The following is an 18,281-nucleotide window of genomic DNA, read 5'->3' on the forward strand; positions in this document are numbered from 1 at the left end:
AAAATAACAAATAGCATATTGCTTGAATCCACCTTTAAAAACTTAGCTAGTGGAAAAGTAGGTGAGAGTCCATTAAGGCATTAATTAATTAATTAATTTTTAATTTTAAAATTATTTTAATTGAAGTATAGTTGATTTACAATGTTTCTGGTGTACTGCAAAGTGATATATATATATATTCAGATTCTTTTCCATTATAGGTTATTACAAGGTATTGAACATAGTTCCCTGTACAATACAGTAGGTCCTTGTTGTTTATTTTATATACAATAGTCTGTATCTGTTAATCCCAAATTCCAAATTTATCCCTCCCCCACTTCCCCTCATTACAGGTTTTTTGAAGGTAGCTATTGAACATTAAGGGAAGAGGTTTTAAGCAATCATCCTCTCCCAAGACTGAAAAAAACAGTCGAGAAATCACTGGTGGCTATTATGAAACCATGTATTTCATCTCAGTTCTTTCATGTTTTTGTAGGAGCTGGACACACCATTTAGACTCTATGGACTGACAATGAATCCCTTGATCTACAATATCACACGAGTAGTTATCCTTTCTGCTGTCTCAGGTGTTATAAGTGATCTTCTAGGATTTAATATAAGAGTAAGTGTGATTATCACTCTGTAGCATCTGCCTTAAGTCTTAAAACTTCTTGTATATAGTGATCTTTGTTCTTCCCACTGTGTGTGTGTGAGAGAGCGAGCGAGAGAGGGAGGGTGGAAGGAGGGAGGGAGGGACTGGCATGGAAATAACTCCTGAGGTAGAGAAATAGACATTTGAAATAGACATTCAGCTTAGGTTTTCTCATTTTATGCAAGTACAATAGATCATGCTCTTGAATGGAACAAAAAAATCAAGTTTGAATCTCATGTCAATTTAATAGCGTGGGCTGGGTTGGCCTCTGATCTAGGGAAATGTACAGAGGCAGAATGAATGAAAACCAAAAGCCCGTGAACTGCAGTATATCTTTTTTGATCCTGGAAATTGTTAACGGTTTTTTCTCTATGATGTTCTATGGTTGCTGTTGTCACAGTTGGTACTTTTTTCTTAGGTAAACGGTTCTTGGTTTACATGTAAGTGTACCTATCAACCCCACCTATTTGTCATAAAACTAACTATTTTGGTGATTTTCTTTTCTTAGCTGTGGAAAATTAAGTCATAAGCTGAGTCATGTGCCCGGACTTTCTCCCCTTGCTGGCATCAGTGCTTAACCCATTAAGGAAAGAGATGACTGCAAACCCATGAGACACCCACCTGCTTATTCACACAGAGAGGTGCCCTCAGCTCTACCTAATCTAACGAATGGTGTTTTCAGAGGAACAGAGCCTTTTCCAACTGGGTGTGCATGCTAAAAACCTGTATTTTCATGGTTTTCAAATAGTATGAATAGTCAGGAGACTGAAGACTGTTGTGTTATAGTAACTTAAGGACAACTTTTTAAGTTAGGAAATTTATTCTGGGCATTTCAGTGCTGTGACAGTTATATTTATTGGAAATAGTCTTTTGGGTAACTATGGCAGATGCCCAAAGCATGAAGCAAAATCCTTTATTGGAAATATGCAAATTCAGTACTTTTCTATTACAGTCTATAGAATTGGAGATTTCATTTCTCTAGCAAAGAGAGATCAAGTTTAAACTATTTTAGGTTGAGCCTGAATAAAATAACTTTATTGGAGAATTTCAGTTTCTAGGCTTTTTTGTCGTTGTTGAAAGAAAAAAATAACCTTTTAAACTGTGATTTTCTGTTAAACTATGGAGAAAATTTTAATTAGTTTATAATTTTGAAGTTAATCCTAATAACTGTATAGTTGTTGGTGAGAGTCATGCGTGTAATATGGCATGTGATCCAGCATGAGAAATTTAAGTCTATGCGCACTCACCCGTATCCACCATAAAACATGTTTTCCATTTAAATCATCTGAGCTATGTTTCCCATCACACTACTAAGTGAAGTGTTCATAGTTTATCTGTTGTGAGACTCAATGTATTTAACCCTCAGTATAATCTCATGTCCTCGGTGTCTGTACTGAGCCAAGCTATGCCACTGATGATCTGGATTCTCTTATAGTATCCCCTATTGCACGTACATGCGTATACATATGTTAATGAAAACTCTAATAGGCTACATTTAATTCCTGCTTATTAAGTTACCCACTTTGAAGAATCTCTCGAGGCAAATTGAAAGCCCACATTTTAATGACAAGATTTTGTGAATTTTTAAATGGAAATAATTAGGAAACTTAGTTATTACATGTGAAGTATGTACATGCAAAATCAGTGTATCATTTACACATATCCTAATATGCAGGAAGATTTTTGAGGTTTAAAGATGAATTTCTTAAGTCCAGGAATTGAGGTCAGACCTTTCTGGATTCATATCCTTGGCTCTGCTACTTATTAGCTTCATAGTCTAAGGCAAGTTACTTAACATCTTTGCATCTCAATTTCTTTACCTGCTTAATAAGGATAATAACTACCTAACAGTGTTGTTAAGGTTAAATGAGATTATCAGGTAAGGTACTTAACATAGCATAAAGTACGTCGCCCTTAATAAATCCACAATAAACATTTGTAATTACTGTTTAAAACCCTTTAAAAATCTTTTGCTGATAGATTCCTAACTGTGAAGACAGAAACCTAGGGGGCAAGATTGCTGAACTAGAAGTGGATTACCAAAACTTTGCAGCCATTCCAAATACTGCGTGAGAGTTACAATTCTTTTTAAAAAGTAAAACCCCATTATAGTGATTTACCTTTGGAAGGAACTGATCTGTAAAGGCACTTCAGTATCTCAGCAGATGGCTCATAGAAATCATGCTTTAACTGTTTTCCATAAGGGACAATAGCAGCTATCTCAAATCCAGGATTGAACCGCTCAGTGCAGATTTCGGATGAAGAAAGCTTTATCTTTTTCTCCTACAAAAAAAACACCACTGTTCTATTTTTATTTGAATTTTTTACACAGTGAATTCTTTAGCGTAAATGCAGTATTCAGAATAGTTTACTCCTGTGAGTTGTTTCGGTTATAGTTTTGATGGTGTATAATTGGTTTAAATGATTTTTCAGGTGGGTAAAATTAACTGTATGGGTGGTTGCTCATGTCGGAAACTTGGGAATCATTTTTCACTCTTGCCTTTCTCATACCTCACATCCAGTCATCAAGTCTGTGAGGAATTATCTTCTAGATATTTTTCTAATCAGTCCTTTCTTCTCCATCCCCACTTTCACCACCCTCATCTAAGTCAACATCCTTTGTTTTTGAACAAGATTCTGCTTTTCTGCCCCTCTCCCCCATGCCCACCTATTCATCTCAAAAGCGAATGTGTCTTTTCTGAAATGCAAGTCTCAAGTCTCATCGTTTAGAATCTATTAATGGCTTAGTATTACTTTGAAGGTAAAAATCCAAAATCTTTTTAGCAAGGTGTATAGGCCTACTTTGTTGAGAAAGATTTTTGAATCTTTATGTTTGAAAGATGTTTTTTCTGGGCATAAAATTCTAGTTTTAAAGATGTTGCTGCTCTACTGCCTCCTGGATTGCATTGCTTCTGACAAGAAGTCTGCTGTCATTGTCATCTTCGTTCTTCTGTATTTTTTTTTTTTTTTTAAACTCTGGCTGCTTTTAAGGTTTTTACCTTTTTCATTGAATTTGTGCTATTTAGTTATAATGTGCATTGGTGTAGTTGTCTTCATTATTTGTGTGTGTGCTTGGGATTTGTTGCACTTACTGGGTCTCTGGATTTTTAGTTTGCATCAAATTTGGAAAAATTTTGACTGTTATTTCTTAAAATAAGTTTTCTATACCCCAGTCTCCCACCTCCTGAGACTCCACATGTTAATTAGGCTGCTTGAAGTTGTCCCACACCTTACTGATGTTCTGTACATTGTCCCGGTCTTCTGTTTTTAATTTCTATTCAAGACAGAAGACTGGCACAACTATTTCTATTGCTGTGCCTCAAGTTCACTAACCTATTCTTCTGCACTAATTTGCTGTTAATCCTACCCAATGTATTTTGTCTACAGAATTTTGATATTGCTTTTTCAGTTTTTTGTATCCTCATGTCTCTCTTTAACGTGCTGTTTCTTTTCTCTATCTTGTTTTCATAATATTTATAATAGAAATAGTAAATAAGAACATTATAACAGCCATCATCTGTGTTATCTGGGGGTTTGTTTTTGTTGATTTATTTTTCTCCTCATTTTGGGTCATACTTTCCTGCTTCTTTACATGCCTAGTAATTTCTTAATGGATGTGAATTTTACATTGTTGGGTGTCGGGTCTTCGTGTGTGTGTGTATTCTTTTAAATATTCTTGAGCTTTGTTTTAGAATGCAGTTAAGATACTTGAAAACAGTTTGATCATTTCAAGGCTTGCTTTTAAGCTTTGTTAGGTGGGCCAGAGCAGCCTTTACTCTGGTGCTACTTTTCTCCACAACTGAAGCAAAATCCTCCTGAGTACTCTACCTGATAACCCTGTTCATGATCAGGTTTTTCCAGTTTAACTGTAGGAACAAGAACTCTTCCCAGCTCAAGAATTTTTGGCCTGCTTCTTTTTGGTGGTTCTTTCCCTGTTGAGTATTTCCTTGTGCTCATCAATACCTGAAAACTTGAAAGGAAACCTCTGCACATTTTTGGAGCTCTCTCCTCTCTGTGCAGCTGTGCTCTCCTCTCTCTGCAGCTGTCTTCTCTCTGGTACTCGGCCTGCCAATTCTAGCTGTCCTGGCCGCCCCAGATTCTTAACTCTCTCCTCAACTCAGCAAGGCTGCTTGGTTCAGTTTGGATACCCCCTTCCTACACCACAGCCTAGAAACTGCCTCTAAGTAATCTGGGGCAAACATGGGGCTCACCTCATTGAATTCCACTATCTTTTACTGCCTGTTGTCCAACATCTAACACCCGTTTTTTCATATATATTTTTCCTTTTTTTTTTTTTTTTAAGCTGTCTGAGGTGGGAGAGTAAATGTTTTTCCCACCTTAGTAAATAGAAAAAAGTTTACTCAATTGCTCAAGCCAAAGGCTTAGGGTTTATTCTTGGTTCCTCTCTTTCCCTCCATATCTAACCTACCAGCCAGTCACGTTGGTTCTGTGTTTCCACCGCTAACAGACTGAGCCTCCTTTGCGCTCAGCTGGATTACTGTGCTGACCCACTGTTCCCTTCCCATTCTTGCCTCTGCAGTCGGTTCTCCACAGCCACGTGAGTGAGCTTAAAAATATGGAGACTATATCATTCCTACTTAAATCCTTCCTGGCTTTCCCTATGCTGGCCTCCAAGGCCCTTCATTATCACACCTGCTTCCCTTTCCAAATTCCCCTCCTCAGTACCTGACAGCCACACTGGCCTCCCTGTGTTCCTCCGTTATACCAAGTTCTTTCTTATCTCAGACTGTGCCTGGAATATGATTTCTTCAGTTCTCCCCTGAATGGCTTCTCAGCTGTCAATTCCTTAGCAGGACCTTCTCTGAGTTAAAGTTGTTCCCCATCTTATCCTTGTTATCAGTTATATATGGTCCTGTTCATTTCCTTCACGGCACTTATCAGAACCTGATTATCTTGTTTATTTTTTGCCTACTTGTTTCTGTCCTTCCCCACTAGAATATAAGTCCCTTAAGGCAGGAATTTTTGTTGTTGTTGTTTTTCACTCCTAGGTCCCCAGAATGCAGAAGAGTACCTGACCCCATAATAGGTACGTAATATAAATGCATAGAATAAATGAATAGACCTCAAGTAATCTACTGTTTCTGTAGTTTTTTTTTCTTTTTTCTTCTGTTAGGATGGAAGAGTTGTACTGTCAGTGCTTCATTTATTCCTGTATAATAATTTCTAGGAGATTGGACTTCTGATCTCCCAAAAGGAGTGATACTTTAACATTTACCTGCTACTGAGAAATTAAATAAACCAAGATGTAAAAATAGAACTAGATTAGGCCATACATACATTTAATTGAAATAATAATAACCATAGATGGATAAGAAAAATACCTGTTCAGCTACTTTTATAATTTGTATTGGGAAAAATTCTATCTCCTAAAATCGCTATGGAGGTATGACTTCAGACTTCCTAAATATGTACATTATGCCTCATGTATAATATAAACACTTTGAAAAGTTGAATAACCAAATACTTGCCTAATTGGGGTATGGCTTTCTTAACTTTCAGAGACAAGTAGAAAAGTTCTAAATACCAGGATGTCCTCCAAAGTGTAAGCTTACGGGTCTGTGTTTTTAATTTTGGTTCATTGTATCTAGAGGTAAGTGAACCTGTGCACTGTAAAAATAACCCTCTTTCAAATTAATGAAATTCATTTTCAAAATTTTTTAGTCTACACACTCCATCATGGGCCAAATGGGTCTTACTCCCAAATATAGTGTATGATTTGGAATTATCAAGAAGTAAATTCATTAAACTTAATCTCATCTATACAGCTGTTGACTAGTTTGGTCATTTAAAGTAATCCTTTGCTCCTTGCAGTTATTGGTGCCCATCTTGAATAATGAAGTTTGAATTTCACAAATGTGAAATAATTCCATTCCTTTCCTGCAGCGCACCCTGAGCCTATATGCTGTAGTAAGGTATTACTCAAGGTAACAAATAGTTGTTTATTAAGGACAAAATAAGCCTCTTGATTTGCTATAAAAATTTGCTAATAGTTCTGCTTGACTTTAATGCAAACATTGTAAAATAGACAAATACCCACAGGATTCTTTGGAAAAATATAGGTTCAGGCTAAATTAAAGCACTTGGCTGTGTTTTTGTATTTTAATGTGTATGTGAGAAAGGTTCAGAGTTCTTTGGCAGAACTCTACTAAATTCTACTCTCAATAAGCCTTCATACTCGCTTCTTACACTTAAGGCCCTACTTGCACAGAAACTTTGAAAACAGATCCAAGTTAGTGGATATCTTAAACTAATTCAGTCAACTGAAGCAAAGATTATAGAGTTCATGTCATAATTATGGCGTGCTTTAAACCAGTCATTGTATTGCTGATAAACCTTAATAGCATAAGCAGTAAAGAGCTGCCTAAATAAACAAATCTGCTATTGTTTAAAAAGCACAAGTAGTTCTTAGCGCTGGAGCATGCCAGGATGATGTAAGAAGTTGCTCTGATATATTCTTCACGCCAGACTGAATCATCACGTTTCGTGACTGAAGTCTGTTTACACCAGTGTTCCTTAGTTCCTGGAGCTCACTCTGGACTAAGCTCAAGCTTAAACACATCTCTGTGGAGGTCGGTAGTTAAGACTGTCACACCGTTTAACTAATTTGAGTAGTCCTTGCTTTCTTAAAACCCAATTCTTTTTGAATGTTGGACACATTGTTTAATGTGAAGCTCTTCATCAGTTCACCTTGAAAAGCATTTGACTTTCTCTACATGAGAATATCTGACTATTAAAAAAGGAAATAACCAAGGTATGCTCAGGTAGAAATAAAAAGCCACATGCTTTTCTGTGTCCAAGACTTCTGAAATAGGAGTTGACTCTGTGCAAAAGCTACGTGGCCCCAGAAACTTAATGTATGGGGGTTAGAAGACAATATTACAGGCTCTTACTCACTAATCTCCCTAGGGAGACAACGTGATAGCATCCCAGAACTTTTTTGCTGTTACGACCAATAAGAAAATATGTCCACTGAAACAGCAACAAAATGATTTTGCTGCCACTCTGCAGGCTTTGCTACAACACACATCTCCATGGTAGGGCTCGGGGTTTGGAGTTTATTTTCAGTGTGAGTTCAGTAATGGCAGGCGGGAATTAATTTTTCTCCTCAAGAGTATTCAGTTAACCATGGTCTTGAGCTAGGTTTTAGGCATTATTCATTCCAAGAATTTCAGTGAAATCAAGTCAAAATACTTCACTCTACAAGTACGACCTAGAGTAGATAAAATGATTTAAAAATAATGTGAAATGCCACAGTCTGATGAAATAGAGTTTGTGACCTTGTGGTAACTGGACTTACACAGCTATGTCCATTAGAAATGTCTGATGACAATTTCCAATAAGACAAGTCCTTTTCTTTCCCTGACAGTGTAAGAAAGGATTTTTGGGGGGTAGCAAATTATTTATGCAAAGCTGTTTTCCTTACAGTGAAAGGTATTAAGTAGGTATAATGATATTCAACTCCGACTAATCTTGAGCTTTACATATAGATAAGTATAGCTATACAGGTAAAGTCATCATTGTAAGAGTCTTTCTGATTGTAGGACTCTGAATATTTGTTACTTGTAGGGATAAAAATCTATTTGAGGACTCAGACCATGATGAGAATTAGCTCCACAAATAGAAAAAGCAACATTACATAAACCTGACAGTAAAAGAAATGCAGGCCATGAACTGATTTTTGTTTTTCTTTTTTTCTTTTAATATCTATATAAAAAATAACGAGCGATTTACAGGTCTCTTTCTCTAATCAGAACCTCAAGTGTATATATAAAGGTACTGTACAATATATAAACATTTACAACCAGTACATCCGTATTTTGCTTAGCATTCCAAGGCCACATTGCCAAGTCAGTACAAAATCAGTACAGTGACAGGTTACTTAGAAAGGAAAGAGCCACATCAGACTGACAACAGATGACATCAAAGTTATGTCGCAGTTAACAAAAATTGGATTTTTATCACTAATTGTGGACTATAGGGAAAATAAATCATTTCTGTGATACTAAATTCTTAGCATTTATCAAGCCTTCTAATTCTTCTCTATTCAAGTAGTTACAATAGGTGGGTAAATATAGTTCTGGATGGAAAGGGGATTTCAGAAATCTCACTCTGGGAAGCATGTCTTATCTACAGGGGCTGATTTAGTTGTTATAATTATTAAAGAATTTCACAGTCAGACTCTGAGAGGGAAGGACCTGGACATGATGTGTTTCACAATAACAAGATGAACCCACGGTGACAGAACAGGTGTGTTCAAATACTCCAGAAAATGGTTTTATTCTGAGAATGTTCCTTTATTTATAGATGCTACTGAATGCTGCTTCCGGGGGCTGAGAAACCCGGATCTATTTTATGGGGCTAAAAACTGTCTCTACCTTCCAACAAACATCTCTAATTAGACTTTAGGAAAGAATTCGGAAAATCTGTACAAGCTAAGCAGATGTTTACTCTCCCTTTCTTCCTTGCAAATAGGTTAATGTAGCTAGGTATTAAAATCAAGATCCAGCAAGGACTGTCTACCGCCACGTTTGTCCTCACTTGCTTGTGAGCCGGTCTCACACAGGTTCTGCTTCTCAACACTCGAACTCGTACAGCGGCTGCCAGATGAGTTGGTGCCTCATCTGGCAACGGACCGTGAAACTGGTTTCATGATTAAGTCCCTCTTCAAATATGTATTATGTATTAATGACTAATGACTTAGTAGTTGGTTCAACCAAAATATCCAGAAAGAGAAATTTGGTAGTTTTTCTTCAGATAGCAATAAGCAATATTTCCACATGCTTCTTTGTGGTTTCATAATAAAATAAATGAAATAAAAGAGTGATCTGAGATGCTATAACACATTAGAGTTGGATAACACAGCAGGAGGTGAACTCTTAATCAACTGAAGTGCTTTCTCATTTGAACGTTCATTTGTAAATAACATCTTTAACAGTTATTTGAAATACCTTATCCGGCCGAATTAAAATAAACAGCCATAAGAAAGTCAGTATTTGACTACATTTTTTTTTTCTTTCCAGTAGTGATGTTTGGGAGTTTTATTTTTAAACGGGGACATCATCAGTAAGCTGTTTGTTAGGAGAGGCAACTGCCATCTTTAATGATGAGTTAACAATCTCTTCTTCTGCAAGGGCTCAAATATTTCTCTCTGTAAACAAACATGCAACATGCTATTGAGAATATCAACTTCCAAGCCAAACCTAGTTTTTTCGTTACTGTGGAAATATCTGCGTGAGAAGGATAAAATAGACATGATACAGTAGATAACTTGGCACAAATATAAAGTGAGTTGTGACCACGTTGTGAATATCAACATGTCATTTGTTCAGACACTCATGAAGACGAGCTGGGCGGCCTGAGCCGGGCGTGTCCGATGAGCCCGTGGGTGCGGCTCCTTCCTGAGCGCAAGGCGGGCAGCCAGCCAGGGGGACAGTGGGTTCTTAGCAATCCTGCAGGCCCTTCATGCAGCCTAGGTAACTTGATACTCAAATTAAAATGTACTTCTGATGATGTGTGTTTCAGAATTCCTGAAAAAAATGATTTTGGGGGGGAGGGGAACACTGCTTTTTAGTAGGAAAAGATTACAACTTGTTTTTTTGTTTTATACTAAAGGTCACAGTCGCTTCTCGGCCACACCAGTAGTGCCTGTGGCTCTGCTTGCACTTGGCACCTTCCAAGGCCCTGGAGTTATTGGTGTTTTCTTAGCTGGAGAACCGCTTTCAGGTTTGAACCCTCCGCTCTCTTTGTTTTTGTCAGCTGCCTCTAGTTCTTTTCTTTTGTGATCTTCTATTTTGTTTAAGACCATTCTTTCTTCAGGTTCCTGCTTTGGCTTCTTTTCTGATAGTTTGACATTTTCTCCTATTTTATCTTTACTAGAACTTGTTTCTACTAAGGTTGCTTTCTTTCCTTTTTCATTTTCCGATATAGCTCTACTAGTAGTGTTATTTGTCTTTTTGGATGGAAGAGACTTTTCATCCATTCTCTTGCTTTTTTTCTCTGGAGACCTGGTTCTGTTTTTTCCAGGCTGACTCTGATGTGTATCTTTCCTGATAACACCTGATCTTTCTTTCCCATCTGACATCTGCTCAGCATTGTTGCTAGCGTAGCCCCCTACTCTTTGGTTCACATTTGATTGGTCTTTGCTTCCTTCAGTTTTTTGCTGCTTCTTTGGGCTTGAAGACTGTCCTCTGCTTTTTCTGCAATGGTCTTGTCCAGAAGCTGCCCTGGTGCTGATCTGACTACTTTTATTCTCTCCTTTCCTGGGGCTGAGTGATCGATCTCTGGGTCTTCTTTTGGGGTCATTTTTTAGAGGACTGGGAATCTTTTCTAAATGTTCCTCTGAATATCGACTGGCTGACTTTTTGGGACTAGCAGATCTGCCTCTTGGTGTGACACCATTTTCTACTTTCAAGAGATTTTTCTTATCACTGTGCCCATGACTGTTGGGCGGATCCCTTTTATTCACATTTTTATGGAGAAGAGACTGATGTTTTATATCAGACTGATTTTCATTTAAAGCGCTTTTCTTTTCAGGCACGATGTCCTTTAATTCTTCTGCCTTTTCACATATCTGAACTCTCATCAAAGATTCTTCAATTACTGGCACACGAGACTCTTCAAATATGAAAGCAGAAGGTGAAGATGGGTGAAATGGGGACTGTTCATCATAAATCACATTGGAAGATGAAGGGTTATTAATATTCCAATCACCTAAAAAAAGTGATTTGAGTAGAAAATTATGAAATTTCAGAATTATAAATAGGAACAATTAAGTTTTGAAGTTTTTGATAGCCATTTGGATTTTACTGACTGCTTAAACAAACAGCCTGAGTATTTTATAAATAAATAAAGTTCATGTATGTTTAGATCTCTCTCTATAAAGGCAGACGTATACAGACAGCTATACTTGTACCTGAAGGGTAGGTTGTTTTATATATACAAAATAATAGTATTCATTTTTCCAATTACTTTTGTATAATAGGTACGATAATATATGATGTGTAAATTCTTTAGCAAAAGCCCAATAAAAATCTTAAAAGAAATAAATAATAAAATTGGACCAAATTACCTGGTCCAAGCAGCTTACTAATTTAGCTATTATTGATGGATATAGCTTCAGGATTTGCCAAAATCACTAATAAAGGAGACCAAACTGTGGTAACCAGAATGGAGTTCATGGGCATTTGTAAATAATTTTCTTGCTTTAAGCTGTCAAATTTAATGTCAAAAGGAAACTGAAAAGTGCAGAAGATAGAAGTAGATGTATTTAATAGCATCATTTTTAATTAAAAAGAAAAAAAAAAGAAGGAAGTGATTTACAAGACATGCAAATTTACCAAATCTTTTTAAGGAAAGACCAAGAAAAGCCCTGAAAGCCTTAATGTTGCTCAGGTTTCACGTAGGAGCACAGACCGGAAGGAGCCAAACCTGAAGAAGGAAGAGAAAAAGCCTAGGACTGTGTAAAAAAACATCACAGCGCAGTTAGCAAAGATGTCACCGGGGACGTATGGTTTACAAGCAGATGGTGGAAGGTAATACAGTCAGAGGATTATAGGCTGGAAGGGGACTGTAGGAGGTCATGTCTATACTTATCCCTCAAAAGCTCTATGGGGGGAAGGGAGGAAACTGGAACGGACAAGGACTAAGTGGTGTGGTATTGTACTTCTAGACTAGTGCACTCAGTTGATAAACAGTGATTTTCAAATACTGTGATATTTCAAAAGCATACAATGAAACCAAGGAAATTTAAGATCAGTACAGGACTACGGAAATGGTCCCAAGTGCAACTCCTTGTCTCCAGGTAGAGCTAAAGTAACTTGTTTTTGACAAATGACCAGAAAAGCCTAAAGTTCTTATGCTGCTCATTAAGAGAGAAACTCATCTTACTATAAGGAAAAAAAAAATAGCATTTGAAGAGATTTCAAATGCTTTTCATGACATTAAAATCGTTTGCCTCTAATGTTCTCGTTTTTTATAGGCACTTTTCTCTGCAAAAGCAACTGTGTTTTCTGCTGAAACTAGCTTAACATATATTATTCTAGTCTAACAAAAGTTCTGTATGAATCACTTATTTTGTAATATTATTATTTATGGTAACTAACTTTAGATGGTTCTGGTGGTTACCTCTGAATTAGCTAGTAAAATATCTCTCCCCTCCAAACTGATATTCCTTTTCCTTCTGCTGCCCCCTCCCTAACACATTCTCAGCTTTTCAGCTACAGGTGAGCTACTTAACTTACCATGGTCAGGTATCAAGCCAGTTCCTGGCCTCAAAAGAAGAAGAACTTTATTTCCACCGGCCTGAATGAGCTCAATTGCTCGAGTATGTGTGATGCCTTGTGTAGGTTCCCCATTGATTTCAACAATCTGGTCCCCAACCTAGACAGGGAACATTCACAGAAACAGCATGAAACTACACATCCTCCTTCGGTTCTGTTTTGTCATCCCTAGAGCCACCCAACTCTGCTGAATGACTCTCTTTGTAAAATATTTAACTTGTGCACAGTGCTGTTACGCTAGAGTTGACGAGGAGTGGACAGGTGGTAGCAATAGGAAGAGAAGATGTCCAGTTTTATTTACGCTATAAAAGTTTATATAACTAGTAAGCAGGATCTGGGCATCTTGAAGTCAAGAATCAAATTCTAAGTTTTCAACCAAACGTTAAGTGGTGGGAGAGGGTGAAGGCTCTATGACCCACATGATACCACAGAGCTACCTCGTACTTTCCGACTCGAGCTGAATATCCTAAATCCTAGGCAGGTGGCTCCTCATCTTTGAAGCCTATCCTGGCCTCCAGGGAGAACTGCCTACTCCTTCCTTTGTGTTGCTGCTACGCCCTGTACATACGTGAGGCATTACCTAAATGAAATATTTATAGACTAAAACTCTAAGAAAACTCAGCTTGGAGAAATTCATACTACTATGAATACTTATTTAAAACCACTAGCTGGCTTACACTAAATGACTTTAGTGTGTAGTGATTTCCCTAGAAAACAAACAAAAGCTAGGGATCAGAATAAAATGCCTCAGTACCATTGCTATTTACTAGAAATGTTGTCTGTAGTTATTTGAAAAGAAAAAGGAAACATGTGAATGAGTGAAGTATAACTTCTGCAAAGGACCTGGTTAAAGATAATGATGGTAGTGATTCAAAAATATATCCAGATTTTAAACAACATTTCGAGGTGACAAACAACTAAAGGGTATTGGCTTCAAAACAGAAAAACTGAACAATGGACAATTACTGAAATTACAAAAAGCAATATTTGCAGAGCTTACTAAAACAATGCAGAAATAACAGAAGAGGACGCAGTAATTATTTAACCGAGGTGAGTAGGATTGCTCTGTATCCACAGCTGCGACAGAGCACAGTGGCTTGGAAGCTGGGCTTTGGAGTCATAATGTCTGTGGTTCACTCTTGGCTCGACCTCGTCCTAGCAGAGTGGTCTCATTTTCCTCTCTGTTAAGTGGGGATAACATTAGTACCTACCTACCTCCTGGGGTTGTTGGGAGGAATTAATGCGCTAAAAACAAACAGGATTATACACCAAGCACAAATAAATGTTAATTTTCAAATGATCTATTTTCTGGTTTTCCAAAAAAAGATTTAAAGCTGGTGGCACAGTGGTTAAGAATCTGCCTGCCAGGGAAGGGGACACGGGTTCGATCCCTGGTCTGGGAAGATCCCACGTGCCGCAGAGCAACTAAGCCTGTGCGCCACAACTACTGAGCCTGTGCTCTAGAGCCCGCGAGCCACAACTAATGAAGCCCGCGCACCTAGAGCCCGTGCTCCGCAACAAGGGAAGCCACTGAGATGAGAAACCCATGCACCGGAACGAAGAGTAGCCCCTGCTCACCGCAACTAGTGAAAGCCACGTGCAGCAACAAAGACCCAAGCAGCCAAAAAAAAAAAAAAAAGGGTAGCAGGATGAAGATTTAACTATAGACTGTACCCCGTTCTATACAATGCAAAACTTTTTCAAGTAAACTAAGAAAATAGAACAAGTTTTATTGCATACTTATGGGAAAAAAATGAGTGAAGAAATGGAGGATATCACAAAATAGATGGATTTAACACATAAAGTGGAAAAAAATCTAAAATAAAAACCAAAGTAAGATGATAATAAACATAATAGGATGGAGAAAAAGTAATAAACACAATTCATTAAAAAACCCTTATAATCAGAATAGGTATATAAGTGAAACAAAGGTCGGTACCCAGATTTTCTTTAATAAGTGATTATAGAAAAATCATTTTCATGAGGAAACACAGATGACAGATTAGCACCAGATATAAAACCCTCTGATAATTAGAGAAATTAATATTAAAATAGATACTACTTGGAGCATGCTTTGGGTACATCTTTTAAAAACGTGCTTGAGGTTATAATTCATTTCAATTATAGTCTTTGGCTTAAATTCTCTGTCCAAACCTGCATATTTCTTATTCTTTCAGCACAATAAGTAAACTGCAAAAAAACTTGTAATTGAACAGATCTGCCACCAGGTGTCATTTTTGTTTAACTTAAAAACTAAATTAGGGTGAAGGAGAAGAAAGCCATGGTTTTAAGATTTATGGTAGAGAGGCCCTCAAAAGGGGAAAAAGTTCTAAACTGGACTACACAAAGCTTAAGATTAAAAAAATCACACCTTTGAGAGGAAAATGTAAACATTCTTTTAAAAGTTTGTTACTTTAAAAAATTTAAGTGTGATAAAAATACAAAAAATGGGGAATATATTTTTTGATAAGAATAAAAATTCAACGTCAGGTTTTTGTATTATTGAAAAATAGAATTGTGGGGGACAGAGGAGAGAGGAGAGAAGATAGAAATGAAAGGGGAAGAAAAAAATGAGATCAGGAGAACCAAAAGGGGGAAAGTAGGAAGAACGATAGAGAAAAATTGTGTTCCTTTAAAAAAGCCACTTTTTAAAGTCAGTCTTGCAGTTTTTAAAACAACATCCACTAAAATGTATTAAAACGACTAAACAATATTTCTAACACATTGCTTACATTATCTTACAACCTCTTAAGACCCTTTATGCCTCCCAAAGGAATTGAGTCCAAATGACATAATCATGGCCTGATGTGAAAGCACACAGACCAGGCTGAGAGACAATGGACCTGGGTCCCTCTATGGCTGTGACTCAGTCTCCCTGAGCCTCAGTTTTAATCTGCAAGTGGGGATAATGCCACCTACCTCACAGAGTTTTTGTGAGACTAAAACTAATACAAGTGAAAACATGTGGTCTGGAAGACAACAGACTCTTAATAGTTTCTAGATCTGATTCTGTTCTTTGTCAAATATTTCAGTCTGACACTATTACCTAATATGGACTTTTTCCATTCAGCTGATTTCTCATTCCCTTAGCCCAGAACCTTTTTCCTTCCTCTCTAAATCAGGATTTAAGGACCAGCTGAAGACTCACTAAATGTACAGATCCTCTCAACACCTTTCCATCTATCTTAAAAGTTAACATTTTCTTGTTTTAGTGAATTATACGATTACACTGTTTGTTTATTCCTTCCTATAGCCCAAGTCCTGTCTACCCAGTAATAAGTTCTGGGAGTTAATCTTAAATATTAAAATAAAATTCTCTCATTATCTAGAAATATTAACCATGCATTCTATTCTTTCAACAAATATCTATGGAGCATCTACTATCAATATTCAAGGCACTACCTCAGGTGAAGATACTGGAATAATAGGTACAGGACACAAAGTACAGTGTCAGCTTAACAGAAAAGACACGGGAGAAGAGGAGAGAGGCAAGAGGGGAAGGCAGACAGGATGGATGCTTAGGTGGCTGGCTCCATGCACAAGTGTCAGCTGGAGATAAAATGTTCATCTTTTGGGACAGTGGCCACCTGAGTAAGTTGTCATTTATAGCAAAGCTCCCATGATCCCTACACCAAGTCAAGATTTTGATAATTTAGTAGCCAGAAAAATTATTCTCTGAAAAGCTGATTTATTAGAGTTTAGAACAAACCTGGGCATAGCAGTAATAGCTTATTTGCTTTTGCTTTCAAATTTCACAGTTTCTTTTTTATATTAAAGCTGATTTAATCACATAATTCTAAAGTTTCTGTTCATTATTAAGAATAACATGTTTTAGGGCTTCCCTGGTGGCGCAGTGGTTGAGAGTCCGCCTGCCGATGCAGGGGACACGGGTTCATGCCCCGGTCCGGGAAGATCCCACATGCCGCGGAGCGGCTGGGCCCGTGAGCCATGGCCGCTGAGCCTGTGCGTCCGGAGCCTGTGCTCCGCAATGGGAGAGGCCACAGCAGTGAGAGGCCCGCGTACCGCAAAAAAAAAAAAAAAAAAAAAAGAATAACATGTTTTAGAAATAGAATCCTTTAAGGCCTCTTTGTTTGCCTTTTATTTGGTGAGATTAGTGTATCTGAGGGTTATATTTGAAACCAACATTTCAATTATATCCTAGTTTTTGGTTTAACTGGAGTTTTGTGATACAATATACAATGGGAGATCTTTTTTAAACTCCAAATTTAAATGACTTAGAGATTTTTTTTTTAAAAGGTGGGGGGTGGAGGAGAAAAAGGGCCAAGAAAACCAGAAATAAGTATGCCATCCCCATAAACAGTGCCTCAAACTGCTCTTACTAAAACTTTAAGAAGTTTACCTGGGCCATGTATTTTACATGTATTATAGCTCTGCGTTCTGTGCAGGTTCAGAGTAGTTACCCAACGATGCACAGCTACAAGGTGGCAGAACCAGAGTTCGATCCTTGTCCTGTCTGATTTCCAAACCCATGTTCTCCCCACTTCATTAAACTGTCCCTACAAGAAAGTGAACTGCGGCGAGAGCAAACAGCTCAGCTTCAGCACACTAATGGACTTTGGCCATCAGCCCCTCTCCTTGCCATCAACACCCTCCAGCTCTGCTTCTGCTGCTCTGAGTTCTCACCCTCCCCATTTTCTCTACTTTCTATGGTCCACTAATGACAGGCCTTATCCAGAGTCCTGCCCCTGGCCCACAACTCTCTAAATCTTCTCCTTCAGTGAACTCACCCACAGCAAAGGCATCAGTTATCACTTCCATCTGGCTAATGTCACAATCTGGGACTTTACCTCTTGTCCTAACTGCCTGCTAAATACTTACACCTGCTCAACCAGCTGGTCCTTCAACATGACTACAACTTAGTACATCAGTCTTTGCCAAATCCTTTCTCCCACTGGCCTCCCTCACATTTTTTTTTTTTCATAGTACAGGCAGGGTGAAGCCTCTAAGCCATCCTTTACTCTTTTTTTCCCTTCATCCTTCACTCATATAATACTTGTCAGTCATCTAAACTGGTCTTTTCTTCATTAACGGTTGATCCCACATGCATCACTTACCGTCCACCCAAAGTACTACCATCCAAGTTACACTCCCACCACCATGACTGGATGCCTAAACTATAGCTAGCCCTATCCCCTCATCCATCCTACACACCAAGAGACTGATTTTATCAGTGTACTGCTCTCAGGGGGAACTCGTGGCGCAAAAGCCTTCTGTGACTTTCCACTGCCTTGGACCTACATACTGGTGATTCATCCTACTTTCATATTCTCATTTTCTTCTACCTTCCTATGTATTTTCTAAATAGACTCTAGGTAAACTTGACCACTTGC

At 37.8% G+C, this 18,281-nt stretch overlaps 2 protein-coding genes across 22 annotated transcripts in view; one reads left to right on the top strand and one right to left on the bottom strand.

Annotated features, from left to right (window-relative positions):
- PHTF1 (putative homeodomain transcription factor 1) overlaps window positions 1-16,984 on the top strand; it is a 76,914-nt gene extending 59,930 nt beyond the window's left edge. For 6 of the 17 annotated variants that reach the window (XM_089917742.1, XM_089917745.1, XM_089917665.1 and 3 more), the window contains 4 exons: window positions 476-601; window positions 1,140-10,125; window positions 10,265-10,375; window positions 11,186-16,984. In XM_089917742.1, the coding sequence (XP_089773868.1) occupies window positions 476-601; window positions 1,140-1,160 (147 nt within the window). In that variant the 3' untranslated portion in view covers window positions 1,161-10,125; window positions 10,265-10,375; window positions 11,186-16,984. The remainder of the gene's footprint in view (window positions 1-475; window positions 602-1,139; window positions 10,126-10,264; window positions 10,376-11,185) is intronic. The other 11 variants (XM_089917701.1, XM_089917715.1, XM_089917708.1 and 8 more) reach the window with 11 other exon arrangements.
- Window positions 3,577-18,281, bottom strand: part of MAGI3 (membrane associated guanylate kinase, WW and PDZ domain containing 3) — a 272,982-nt gene continuing 258,277 nt past the window's right edge. For all 5 annotated transcript variants that reach the window (XM_089917629.1, XM_022584032.2, XM_089917642.1 and 2 more), the window contains 2 exons: window positions 12,892-13,030; window positions 3,577-11,362 (listed from right to left, as the gene is read on the bottom strand). In XM_089917629.1, the coding sequence (XP_089773755.1) occupies window positions 10,266-11,362; window positions 12,892-13,030 (1,236 nt within the window). In that variant the 3' untranslated portion in view covers window positions 3,577-10,265. The remainder of the gene's footprint in view (window positions 11,363-12,891; window positions 13,031-18,281) is intronic.

This window comes from Delphinapterus leucas, chromosome 1 (genome assembly GCF_059928025.1).
Source record: "Delphinapterus leucas isolate spDelLeu-1000000601 "Yukka" chromosome 1, BTC_Dleu_Yukka2, whole genome shotgun sequence".
NCBI classification, from domain to species: Eukaryota; Metazoa; Chordata; class Mammalia; order Artiodactyla; family Monodontidae; genus Delphinapterus; species Delphinapterus leucas.